Source organism: Balearica regulorum, chromosome 2 (genome assembly GCF_011004875.1).
Source record: "Balearica regulorum gibbericeps isolate bBalReg1 chromosome 2, bBalReg1.pri, whole genome shotgun sequence".
NCBI lineage: Eukaryota > Metazoa > Chordata > Aves > Gruiformes > Gruidae > Balearica > Balearica regulorum.
Window position 1 is genome coordinate 54,044,711 of NC_046185.1, and position 13,128 is coordinate 54,057,838.

General features: G+C 45.5%; 1 protein-coding gene and 1 long non-coding RNA gene across 3 annotated transcripts; one reads left to right on the forward strand and one right to left on the reverse strand.

Annotated features, from left to right (window-relative positions):
* The first annotated feature begins 5,353 nt into the window (after positions 1–5,353).
* On the forward strand, positions 5,354–12,360 carry MYL12B (myosin light chain 12B). Of its 2 annotated transcripts, none has more exons than XM_075744326.1 (4): positions 5,354–5,713; positions 10,272–10,469; positions 10,639–10,800; positions 11,857–12,360. In XM_075744326.1, exons 2-4 carry the CDS (start codon positions 10,286–10,288, stop codon positions 12,027–12,029), a joined length of 519 nt encoding a protein of 172 aa, XP_075600441.1. In that variant the 5' UTR covers positions 5,354–5,713; positions 10,272–10,285; the 3' UTR covers positions 12,030–12,360. The 2 variants fall into 2 exon arrangements, with proteins under 2 accessions (XP_075600441.1, XP_010297871.2); XM_010299569.2 differs by lacking the exon at positions 5,354–5,713 and adding an exon at positions 8,489–8,657.
* Positions 8,911–11,935, reverse strand: LOC142600394 (uncharacterized). Its single transcript, XR_012833858.1, has 2 exons — positions 11,835–11,935; positions 8,911–9,021 (listed from the first exon to the last, which is right to left on the reverse strand). It is a non-coding gene; the product is annotated as an uncharacterized LOC142600394 (long non-coding RNA).
* Positions 12,361–13,128: the final 768 nt, after the last annotated feature.

Consider the following 13,128-nt stretch of genomic DNA (forward strand, 5'->3'; position numbering starts at 1 on the left):
ATGGCTTCGTGGTGCAGGAGAACGGCAGCTCGGCTTTTGTTTGTTTGTTTGTTCTCAAGTGTATTGACGTCACTTTGCATTTTCAAAATGTTTCTTTACTTCAGCTGTGAGCGGGACATCCAAGTTGTGCAAGAAGCAAACGGACAACAAGGATAAAGCAGCTCGACTTGCACAGAGTGAGCAAGCAGCAGCGCCTGTGACTTCTCCGCAGGCCTGTCTTCACGGGTCCGTGGGGTGCAGGGCCATACCCCCAGGCTACAGCGCCCTCGGAACAGCACTGCCAGGCCCACGATGCGGCACCCGCCTTCGCCCGTGCTGGTATCAGCTGGAGCTGCACCGTGTAAGTAAACTCACGCACTGCAGCGTGGACGACGTGCGTTGATCGCTGGAGCTGGTAACAAGTCAGAGCATGTCCCTTCTTTCCTGGCTGTCAGTATTAGCAATTCCCAGAACATAACAATAGTCCGGCTTCCTTTGTTTATTTTATTTAATAGTCTGACTATACTATTGTTTACATAACTGAATACCATAAAATAATATATTCTCCTGACCTTTGCTGCTGTACTGGGTTTGTGCGGCAAGGTTTTGGTAGCGGGGGGGGCTACAGGGGTGGCTTCTGTGAGAAGATGTCCAATAGAGCCAATGCCAGCTGGCTCCAAGACGGACCTGCTGCTGGCCAAGGCCGAGCCCATCAGCCATACTGGTAGTGCCCCTGGGATAACACAGTTAAGAAGGTAAAAAAGCCTGCACAACACCAAAAGCAATTGAAGCCAGAACAAGGAGTGAGAATACATGAAACAACCCTGCAGACACCCAGGTCAGTGCAGAAGGACGGGCAGGAGGTGCTCCAGGTGCCGGAGCAGAGATCCCCCTGCAGCCCGTGGAAAAGACCATGGTTGTGGTGGGTTGACCCTGGCTGGGGGCCAGGTGCCCACCAGAGACGCTCTGTCACTCCCCTCCTTCACTAGACAAGGGAGAAAAGGTGTAACGAAAAGCTTAAGGGTCGAGATAAGGACAGGGAGAGAACACTCACTAATTATCGTCACAAGCAAAACAGACTGAACTTAGAGAGGGAATTCATCTTATTTATTACTAAGCAAAACAGAGTAGAGGAATGAGAAATAAAACCAAATCTTAAAACACCTCCCCCACCCCTCCCATCTTCCCGGGCTCAACTTCACTCCCGGCTTCAACCTCCTCCCCCCTCAGCGGCACAGGGGGACGGGGAGTGGGGGTTACGGTCAGTTCATCACACGTTGTTTCTGCTGCTTCTTCATCCTCAGGGGGAGGACTCCTCTCATCGTTCCCCTGCTCCAGCGTGGAGTCCCTCTCATGGGAGACAGTCCTTCACAAACTTCTCCAACGTGAGTCTCCTCCACGGAGTGCAGACCTTCAGGAGCAAACTGCTCCAGCGTGAGTCCCCCACGGGGTCACAAGTCCTGTCAGCAAACCTGCTCTGGCGTGGGCTCCTCTCTCCACGGGTCCACAGGTCCTGCCAGGAGCTTGCTCCAGCGCGGGCTTCCCACAGGGCCACAGCCTCCTTCAGGTGCCTCCACCTGCTCTGGCGTGGGGTCCTCCACAGGCTGCAGGTGGAATCTCTACACCCCTTCATCCTTCCTCCATGGCCTGCAGGGGGACAGCCTGCTTCACCATGGTCTTCACCAAGGGCTGCAGGGGAATCTTGCTCCGGCACCTGGAGCACCTCCTCCCCCTCCTTCTGCACTGACCTCGGTGTCTGCAGATGTTCTTACATCTTCTCACTCCTCTCTCCAGCTGCAAAAGCGCTCTCTAACTGTTTTTCTTTTTCTTAAATATGTTATCACAGAGGCGCTGATTGGCTTGGCCTTGGCCAGCGGTGGGTCCGTCTTGGAGCTGGCTGGCATTGGCTCTGTCGGACACAGGGGAAGCTTCTAGCAGCTTCTCACAGGAGCCACCCCTGTAGCCCCCCGCCCCCCGCTATCAAAACCTTGCCACACAAACCCAACACAATGGTGAAGCAGGCTCTCCCCCTGCAGCCCGTGGAGGATGATGGTGGAGCAGATACCCACCTGCAGCCCATGGAGGACACCATGCTGGAGCAGGTGGATGCCTGAAGGAGGCTGTGACCCCATGGTAAGCCTGCGCTGGAGCAGGCTCCTGGCAGGACCTGTGGACCTGTGGAGAGAGGAGCCCACGCCAGAGCTGGTTTGCTGACAGGACTTGTGACCCCGTGGGGGACCCACACTGGAGCAGTCTGGTCCTGAAGGTCTGCACCCTGTGGGACAGACCCACGCTGGAGCAGTTTGCGGTAAGGACTCATGTTGGAGAAGTCAGTGGAGGACTGTCTCCCATGGGAGGGACCCCAGGCTGGAGCAGGGGCAGAGTGTGAGGAGTCCTCCCCCTGAGGAGGAAGGAGCTGCAGAGACAATGTGTGATGAACTGACCACAACCCCCATTCCCCGTCCCCTGTGCCACTGGGGGGAGCAGGGAGAGAAATCAGGAGTGAAGTTAAGCTCAGGAAGAAGGGAGGGGTAGAGGGAAGGTGTTCTTAAGATTTGGCTTTATTTCTCATTACCTGACTTGGATTTGATTGGTAATAAATTAAATTAATTTTCCTGACTTGAGTCTGTTTTGCCCATGACAGTAATTGGTGAGTGATCTCTCCCTGTCCTTATCTCGCCCCATGAACCTTTAGTTGTATTTTCTCTCCCCTGTGCAACTGAGGAGGGGAGAGATAGAGCGGCTTTGGGGGGCACCTGGCCTCCAGCCAGGGTCAACCCACTACAGCTGCAAATGTCTTGAACTATTGTATTATTATTGTTATTGTTACTATTATTTAACTACTTTGGTAATTATTGTTTCATTTCTACACAAAGATAATAAAACACTTGAAAAGCATTAGACAAATTGCTAAATTTGACATATGGTTAGAGTAGGTAAATCATCTGCTTAACGCCAGTGTGCAGCTTTGGTTTCTTTGAATGCTCTAGGTCCCTGAGTTGTTTGGGTTTTACTTTTATGATGGGTGAGCTTCATTAAAGTATGCAGTTCATTAAAGTATGCTTCTCCCAGTAAAATACATCCTCAGAGAGGAGACTCGCTAATGAACAGGTGTGGCATTCTGGCCCTTTATTTCTGTATGGCCAGGATTTTGCTGGCTGCAGACTCTTCTTGGTAAACTGATGTACTTCATTTTAGGCTGCCATTGCCAGTCTGGATTGCAATAGGATCACTTCCATAGAGGAGAATCGTATTGTATGTATGTGGAAAATACAGATCTACATGCAGAGTAAGGTATTCTTGAAAGCGAGAAGAAGTTCCCAAACAGCGTATAAAAGCAGCAGTGGAGAGCCTCATAATGGTGGAGCTTGAAAAGACATGGACGATGCAAAACGCGATGATGCCAGTGACCAAGCAAGCCCAGGAAGGCAGACCCTTCCTCAAACAAGCCACCGCAGAGGAGTTCCTGGGCAGATTGCCTGCTGCCCAAGAGAGGAGCCTGGTTGCTCCATTAACACTGTATTTACTGCAATGAGACTATCCACACATTCAAAAGAGACCAACCCAGAAGGATTAGCCTTATATTCAAGTCTAGCGTATATTCAAGACTGAGTTTAAAAGCAGCCTTGGAAAATTTCCTCCTTTAGGGACCTCTGGCCTCAGCTAAGTCACTGTCAGGTAGATTCTTAAGTTATGTAGGTGTCCGAAGATCGCGAAAAGCTCATAGGAGTTTTGGAAGTGTGCAAGCTTCCGAATCCCATTGAAGGTAGACTCCGAAACTACTTACCTTACTGAAAATCCTGTTACATTCCCAACTGCATCTTTAGCATTTATGTATCATTGGTTGTCTATCCCACTTGTGCTTCAGTTTCAGCATCTGTAAAGTGGAACTCACAACACTTTTATACTGTCTAAAGAAGTTTAATGAGAGCCAATGAAGAACGTTACAAGCAAATCATGTGGGTTTTTTATAACTGGTTAATTATTTTTTCTGGAAACAGGATTGTTCTTCATGAATAAATATGACTGCCGTCAGCATTTCTTAAAGATGCCTGAAATCTAGCGAGTGGCTGCATTTCTGCCTACTTCTCAAAATAAAAGGTTACACACCTTCTCCCATTAAGAAATGATTCAGAAAAAAAATCATGCGATAGGTGAATGGGCAATAAGGTAAACGCAGCTATGGTAATTTAGAGTATAGGCTGAAATCCTCTGTGGTTAGTCAATGTATTGAGTATTACTCATTATGTTAAATATTAAACCTGGCAGCTACTCATATCCATACACTCCAAACACAGATCCCAGGTATGAAGGCTTATTCTGACAAGTCTTCCTACATATTCATTATTCACGCTTTAGCCTTTCATTGTTCTTTTATTCATACATTCGTCATTATTTCAATTTTGGGTAAGCAAAAAAATTGCTTTAGAATAGATCATTAAAATAAAAATACTCATAAATCATTAATATTGTATCAAGTTTCGAAAGAAAAATCAGGAAATCATTGTTGTAAAATATTATTTATTCCATTGTCGGATTAAAAAAAACCCCTCTAATTTAGATAAAGCTTCCCCTTCCTGCTCTTGTCAAGGCTAACTCTGCTAAGTTACACGTCAATTTTGGAAATGGCTCCAGCAGTAAAACCATCGGCCTCTGGCAAGAGGAGAGCTCAAGCCTGCCGAGAGCTCCTCAGGAACCCGGCGCCGGCCCGGCTCTCTGACGTGAGCAAAGCTTCCCCCAGCTCCCACGGCGCAGCCGCCCTGCGACCTCACTGCAAGGTGGGGTGACGTAAAACAACCCCGCGTAGTTTTCCCAGGAAAGCGGGCCGGGGGGCCGGCAGTACTCACCGCCTCCGAACCCGAGGCGGAGAAGCCGTTAACCTGTTCAAACCAGATGGCACCGCCCAATAAAATCTGCTTGTACGTTCTCATTGGGTTGGTGACCGGCTTCCCCCGCACCACCACGCTGTCCCGGATAGTCAAAGACGACTGGGGACGCGATGGAGTCTTCCGTCAGAAAACGGGAACAGCCCAGGTCTGTGACGCCCGATGAGGCGATTGTAACTAATCACAAAGAGGTCCTCGGAAAGGCGGTACAGGCGGTTTTGCGGCCGCCGTGCGGTGCTGGAAGGCGGGGGGGGGGGGGGGGGGGGGCACACATCGCTCCCCGCGGGACCCCCCCCACCGGCACCCGGCGGGACCCCCCGCCCCTGCCCCGGCCGCGCCAAGCCACGCCCACCCAGAGGCCGACACGCGGCGCGTGGGGCGTGGCCTTATCTCCTCGCCCCGCCCCGCCCCACCCGTGGCCCCGAGGCGGGCAGCAGGAAACTCCCGCCGCTGCCTTACAAGGCCAGACGCCCCACTCTCTCCGCCCCGCGGCCCTGGAATGCGGTGAGCGCACCGCGCCGCACCAACTCTCCGCTCCGCCGGAGGGGTGTGGGACGGGACAGAGGGCAATCCCGGGACCTTGGCCTCATCCTCCGGAGGAGGGTAGAGACCCCTGAGAGGAAGCGCGAAACGGACAATCACCGTCGGGACGTCCCTTTGCACGGTTTGTGCCGCCTCGCCGCCGAAACGACGAGCCTCGTCGCCGTCCCCCCCGCCTCTCCGCGCGGATGGTCTCGCCCACGCCTTCCTTCCTTTGCGCCGGCACCCGCTCGCTCTCCGGAAGTGCCGTTGCCGCCGCAGCCGCTCCCAGCCGCTCTCGTACGAAGGCCCTCTCCCGCAGCCGCCAGGTGAGGCGGGGCCGCCCCCAGCGCTGAGGGTGGGGGGCGCTCAGCGACCGCCCGTGGGGCCTGGAGCCGGGGAGGGGGGGGGTAGGTGAGGGGTGCGGCGGGCCGGGGACAGCGCGCGGGGCGGGGCCGCCTGAGGGAGCCGGGTCGGCGCCGAGCCGGGGGTCGCTTGAGGCGCCGGGAGCCCCCCTCGGCCCTCGCCTCGGTGCTGCCAGGCCCGGTTGGAGCCGTGCGTGGCGCGGGCCCCGCGGCTCGCCCTCAGCGGGGCGCTGGCAGCAGCCCGTGCCCGTCGGCGGGGAGCCGCCCCGCGCGGCCGGGGCTGGAGGGGGACACACGGCCTGGGTGGCGGCCCGCCCTGCGAGCCGGGCGGTGGGCCGTTACCGCGGGCAGGGGCGGCAGCGCCCCTTGGCACCAGCACCCTGTCGGAAGGGATCAGCTGCCTTCCGGCCGCGTCGACCCCCGCCAGCCGTTTCCTCGCCATTGTTAGCGCAGGGGAAGGGCTAGTCTGAAGGCTCCTGCGGTTGGCAGAGGTTGAGGTAGCAGGAGAGGTCGTGAATCTATCGTTTTCTGCTCACGTTTTGAAATAACGATGGCACCAACAAACCTATTGCGGACAGTTCATAGTGGCTTACACTTTCTAACTTACAGACAGAGGCTTCGTTGAGTCACAGAAACTAGACTTTGAGGCAGGTTTGACAAGTGTTTAAGAAAAGTTATTAATGAGAAGTATATTAAGATGACTTTCAAGACTAGATGAGATTGCATAGGATTGTTTGGTTGTTTTTTTCTTTTGTGTAATCTGTTTTTTATTGAGCTTTGCTACAGATCTGCTGGAGTGCCTTGGTCTTAGCATCGCTTCCTGCTAACCACCCAGACTGTGAGGGATGAGTGATGGTACCTGATGCTGTAACTGATTACCTGGACAGAATTTGGGATTTAGCTTTGAGGTTGACTTTTAAATTTGATGATTTAAGAGAAGCTGACCATTATATCTCAGTTTAATAAAGTTCCCAAATAATTGACAGTGTTAAAATAAAATATTCAGTACTAAGTTTTATGTAGAGACTTTCTTGAGTGTGTTTTTTTTTTTGTGTTGTGGTTCACTTTGTTGTTGGGTTTTTTCTACTTTTGAGCGATAGACACACCATTACTATAAAACCACTGTTGAAACACGATGCTGTTGTGTGACGTGTAACTTTTGGTCACTGCCTCTGAACAGATCCAACTTGCACGGCTGTTAGCAAGTTGTAAACTTTCATATCTTATTGTCTGGCTCAGGCTCTTTAGTTGCTCGGTTTTGTCTCCTCCTAGGGCTTATCTTTCTCACAGAGGTAAGGAGCATAAGATGACTTTCTGTGCTTCTGTAGTTTGATATCCGTTGCTGTTGCTGGACTAAGCGAATGAATGTACATGTACAAGCAGCAGAGCAGCACAGTGCTATTTGCTAATTTTTTAATACCTGAAAATCTTCCTGAATAAAGGTTATGTTTTCAGAGATATCTTATGGTATGTCTTACAGGCAAGATCTCACACTAGAAGTTTCTTGAACAGTTTCCAAAAGAAGGCCCAAACCATTCAGTGCATCATAGTAGTAAACAACAGAGACTAAACCTGCCTGTCATGACTTTTACTATCTAATGTGAAATATTTCAACTTTTAACTACTGAAATGTTTCCAATTTCAGCTTATACTTGGCCTATTTCAATTATAAAAGCATGATTTTTTTTTTTAAAATAAATGATCTGGTGGATTTATCAGGTGAAATCCTATTTTCTCAAACATTAGTGGGTCCAGTGCTTGACTCAAATGAGGTTAGTTCTTACTCAGTACATCATTCACTGTTGTATACACAGAGATAACAGTAGATGTAAACACCTGGAACTTTTTCATCCTAAATTGATCTCTTTGGCTAACTGGATTGATGTCCTTGTTTTCTTGAACATGCTCCAATTTACCCCCCCTCTTTCTAATAGTTTCCCAGAGCTGAGTGCAGTGTTTCAGGCATAGCTGCACCCAACTTGTGCCGAAAGGCACAACAATCTTGAGACCTAACGTTTCTCCGTGTGCAGGCTGACCGGTCTCTTGAAGTGAGAGTTGTGCCTTCTGTATGCTGTATGGCTGCCTCCTGAGCCTGGTTGAGAGAGACTTAGAAAATAGTGATGCAAGCATTGACAAATTTTTTTCATCTTTTCTTGTATGATATTCTGATATGGCAATCTTCTGAGCAGAATTAAAAAGAAAGAGGCTCTTTTCCCACCATGTGTAGCTACAGGTGGCAGTAGTCTGCTTTTGTTACCTCCTCTTGATGAGGATTACATTGTACATGAGAGAATTGCAGGTAGTGGCTTGCTGGGAGCACTGCCTTACAGCACGTGCGAAGTAAATTTTTTAGTTTACTTTGAATAGGCCATATCCTGAAAACTCCGACTTATTTCAGAGAACAGTTATTAACAGATACTGTTTGACTCTATTTTGGGTAGTAGAACTTTTCATTGATAATTTGGAGTTTAACTTACGTGAGGGTTCTTACTCAGGTAAGAAAAGGCTGAAGTTATGCACAACCCTTGACTGCAGCTTGAAAGCAAACTACCTTTGTCAGCTGTCTTCATAAATATCTAGATGTCAGGAGTTCATATTTATTTGTTGAAGTGTTGTTGGAGGCCAAACATCTCAGATAGCTTGTGGTTGGTGAATGCAATGAAGAGAACTTCAGTGTTGTTGAATGATGCACACTTGCATTTCATAGGCTATTTTTAGTTAGGGACGTAATGGTTTGTTTTATACGTCAGGAGAATGTTGTGTATGCATGTAGGATTTAAAAGTGTGGAATTAGCAGGTGAAATCAGTAATGCTCTCTGTAGACAGACTGAGAAGGACATAACCATGGAATATCCTTTTATGATCCAGATGCTTGGTACAGCATGTCATGTATCTGATACAAAGCAAGGTAAAATGTCTTTCCTTTAATTCAAAAAACCTAATTGCTTTTTGCCTGAATATTGGATTTTGATTGACCATGTAAGGGAGTTACTTTGCCTAATTTTACTCCCCCCTTTTTTTAAGGATGTATCCAAGTTAGTGACTTTAGTCTTGCTTTTCAGGAGTGTAACAGAAAATACAGTAACTTTGAGCAAACTGTCTGAGAAACCGTTTGAACTGTGCTGTGACTCTGATTAGAATTGCAAAGCTGACCAGATAAATTTTAAGTTATAAAATTAATACTTAGTGTAAATTTCAAAGTGTCAGTGTTCTTGTGACTACAGGTGAAGCTTAAATTTGTCCTCTTTCAGGATGCTTACTGCAGGTGATTCCTGTAAAATTAAAAATCAAGGATGTAAGGAATCTGGTTTGCATAACATTTAGTTTGGGCATAATAAAGGATTATAGCAACATGGATTGCTTGCATTAGATAAAACTAAATCATAAAGATATAGAAAACTTTTAGAAACAGCATTGCTTTGACCCAATAGCAGTGTTGGTGTCTTTGTGCTTGTGTGTCAGTGAATGACTCAGCTGTTCACCTTTGTACTGTCAACCATAGTTGAACACTAAATGTATCTTCCCAGCTAAACAGAAACAGTTAACTCAAAAGCCTCACTTCTACTCTGATTATATTAGTGTTATAACGTGTAAACTACCACATCTAGGTCTTCATTTGACAGCTCAGAGGAAACAATGAAATTAGTATATTTGTGATACATGAAACTATATGAAGATTCTATGAGAACATATAAATATTTTAAAAGGTTGATAAATCCAAAGATTGTTCTTTTAAATTTTAGAACTATTATGTCATAAATTTAAAAAAAGAGTATGTTTTCATTTGCATATGTATTGTGTTCCTCTGAGCAAGAGAACAGCAATGTAGTGCTTTTCAAGCAAGTCGGTGTCCTTTTTCTAACACACGCAATCCTCTAGTTGACTTTGGTGAAAGAACTGTATGTAGTAGGAGTTCTTTGGTAGATCTCTCCCCAAGCACCATTCAACAATCTTCACAAAAGCGTGAGGTTCTTGTCAGGGTCATTCTGTGTCCTGAGACCTACTGCTCTTCTAACAGCAGCTGTTCTAACAAAATGCTATTCAGAGCCTAAAATACTCCCCCCCGCCCCCGCAATGTTAGTTTAGCATACTGCTTGATTTATTTAACTACTACATACTGTGCTAGATTAGCAGCCCTTTTCCTTCTATGTGGTAGGTCAACAGTGCCTCCTAAACTGCTAAGTATGTAGTCATCTTAATTGGTAGAAGGTGGAGATAGGGTACTGAATCAGCAATACAAGCACTGGATGAGATTTGTTTGAAGAACTATTATCTGCTTTGTTTTTTTAATGTAGCCTGCTATTAGCCTACAGTGCCAGTCCCTGAATCCGGACAGACATTATGCTTAATAGCAAGTGAAGTCCAAGTGAAAGAAAACAGAGCAGGTGATACTGAAATAAATGTGTACTTTGGGGTATTTGCTCATAACATGGAATGGGTAAAGGAACATCAAATTCCACCTCCGAGGACTTGTAATCTGATTTAATAAGGCTAAATTTTGGATATGTTTCTGTCTCCCTAGAACCAACAGCCAACATGTCTAGCAAAAGGGCAAAGACGAAGACCACCAAGAAGCGCCCTCAGCGTGCCACTTCCAATGTATTTGCAATGTTTGATCAGTCGCAAATTCAGGAATTCAAGGAGGCCTTCAACATGATTGACCAGAACAGGGATGGCTTCATTGACAAAGAGGACTTGCATGATATGCTCGCCTCCCTTGGTAATGTCACTTTTCTGTTTATGTTTGCCAAACAAATTTGTGCTGTTATAATTAAAATAATTGAGTTTGGGATGGCTTATGAGAGATGTCTTAGTTTGTATTACGCTATTCAGATTACTTGTTCTTTTAGTTTGAAAGCTAAACCAAATATGAATCCCTTTATTTGTAGGAAAGAATCCAACGGATGAATACCTAGATGCCATGATGAATGAGGCTCCAGGCCCCATAAACTTCACTATGTTCCTCACAATGTTTGGTGAGAAGTTAAATGGCACCGATCCGGAAGACGTAATCAGGAATGCTTTTGCTTGCTTTGATGAAGAAGCAACAGGTATGTGGGTACAATAACAGTGTACATGTATTACTTCTGCTTAATTTTCTAACAAATACTTGTATTTGTACAAGTGGTGATGAATTTAACTCCAAAAGTTCTGATTCCTGCAAACTAAAAATCATGCCATGTTATCTTCAGCAGCTGAAATTACCTTTTCAAACACTATAAAACTTAAAATCCCAAACTTCTGGCACCTGTATTGTTCGAGGCAGGAGAAAGGAAAAAAAGATGATGTTTGGGAACCAGGATCTTGCATTTTTCCTAACTTAAAATTCACCTTTAGGGCAACTTTTTGTAAGGGGAATCCTCATCATCAAAGCTGTTGTGCTTTTATGAAGAACTTATTTTCTGTGAGCAACTTGTATCTACCTTTCCTCTGTTAAGCTGTGCTTAAAGGAGAAGAAAATCAATACAAGAAAAACCTTGTGTGACTCAGAAGAGTGCTGATAGAATCACAAGTTATATAAGGCTGCTTGTTTACTAAACAATGCCAAAATTTTATTTTTTTCAACCAGTCTAGTAAATCTGAGTGTTATCACCAATCTGAGTGTTATCTTAATCTTTGAAATATTTCAAACTTCCCTGTGTTTCTTGCACTTGTTAAACATTGGTAGTCAAGTTCCATAATTTATTTTTTATTAGTGGTTTTCATTACGAATGTTCAAGACAAAGGGATCCCCTTTGTGTAAAATGTACAGTTCTTAGAAGGCTCTCAGTGCTACTGGGGAGTATAGCCCTGCTGTTGGGAAGAAGGTCCAATACGTATCACTGACAAATTTGTATGTTCTTGGAAACAACACAGGCAAATCGTAAAATGGCTTTTAGTTGAAGTATTGAGACTGTGCAAATTAACTAAGAGGCTTGACTTGATTGAATGTTTCTTATTATTTGGTAATTATGTTAATACACTCTAATGGCTTTGTTTTCATGTGGCAACAAAGACTGTAGGTCTCTTATTGAAACAAAGAATTCAAAGGAAGAAATTATCATCCATCTGTTAGCAGATAAATGTAAAAACTCCTTTTTCTTACCTCATCTTACATTGTGCTCTAGGGTTCATCCAGGAAGACTACCTCCGAGAGCTGCTGACGACAATGGGGGACAGGTTCACAGATGAAGAGGTAGATGAGCTGTACAGGGAGGCACCCATCGACAAAAAGGGGAATTTCAACTACATTGAATTCACGCGCATCCTGAAACATGGAGCAAAAGACAAGGATGACTGAGCAAGGCTCCTGATATCTGCAGATAATATCTACTTTACATTTATGTTTATTTTTGATGGTTTCTTCCTGATAGAACTTGTTGCATGCATTTAGCTTTACAGCTTTTGCCTTTCTCAATGTATTTATCTATTCCAGGCCATTTAGGCCTGTATAATCAGACTGGAAGGTGGGGGAAAATATTGTGAGGAAAAAGATACTACGGGGTCAAAGATCCCTGAACTTGATAGTCCAGGAAAATTATCTCACTGTTTCTGGTTTAGCTGGATTTTTACATTTTTGTAATAAATGCCATTTTGAAATAAAGATTGCTATATAGCTAAAATACCTCAAATTTGTGTGGTGGTTCTTGAGGATAGTTTGGCTTTAGCTTTGTGAGTATGTTAACTTGACAAAGAATACTCAGTATGCATACTTTTTTATTTATTTTATTCCTGGGTGGTTTCTTCCACTTCTGGGCTTAATTAAAATTAGGTTTTGGCCATTCTTTTCCCAATTTTGGATTTTATCTGCTGACTGGATTTTATCTGCTGACTGGAACTTTAGCCTAATTTTTCTCTTTCTCATATCCAGACTACGTTCTTTGCTATACTACTTCAGACTGCCACTCTGCTCCTTTTCTCAAAAGTTTGCTTTTAAACCATCTCGGGGCTTTTCAGTAGAGTTGCTGAGGTTATTTTTTCCATAGATTGCCTGCAAGGTTCTAGCAACAGCTAATCTTTTTTGGAAGATAGTTTACAAGTATGTATGGAAGTTGTCACCTATAGTGCCCATGTGACAAAGACAACAGGGTGGACATCTGGGAAACAGTGTCTTCTTGTAATGTTGCTAGGTAACATTAAGCTGAAGAACAGTGACACTGCCACTTCTTTAGACTGATCTGTCACATCTGTGCAATTCAACATTGTGTGCATGCAAGCAGCCTGCCCTAAGGAGGGATGTTATACTATCTTAATCATTTTTTCCCTTTGAATATCTAAACAGTGTAAGATTCAGAGGATTATTTTTGTTACGAACACTAGGTCCCCAAATCATTCTTCTCCTGATCCTGTTTTCTCAGTAAATTTTAGGCATTTATTTTATTTTAGCAGCAGACAAGCCA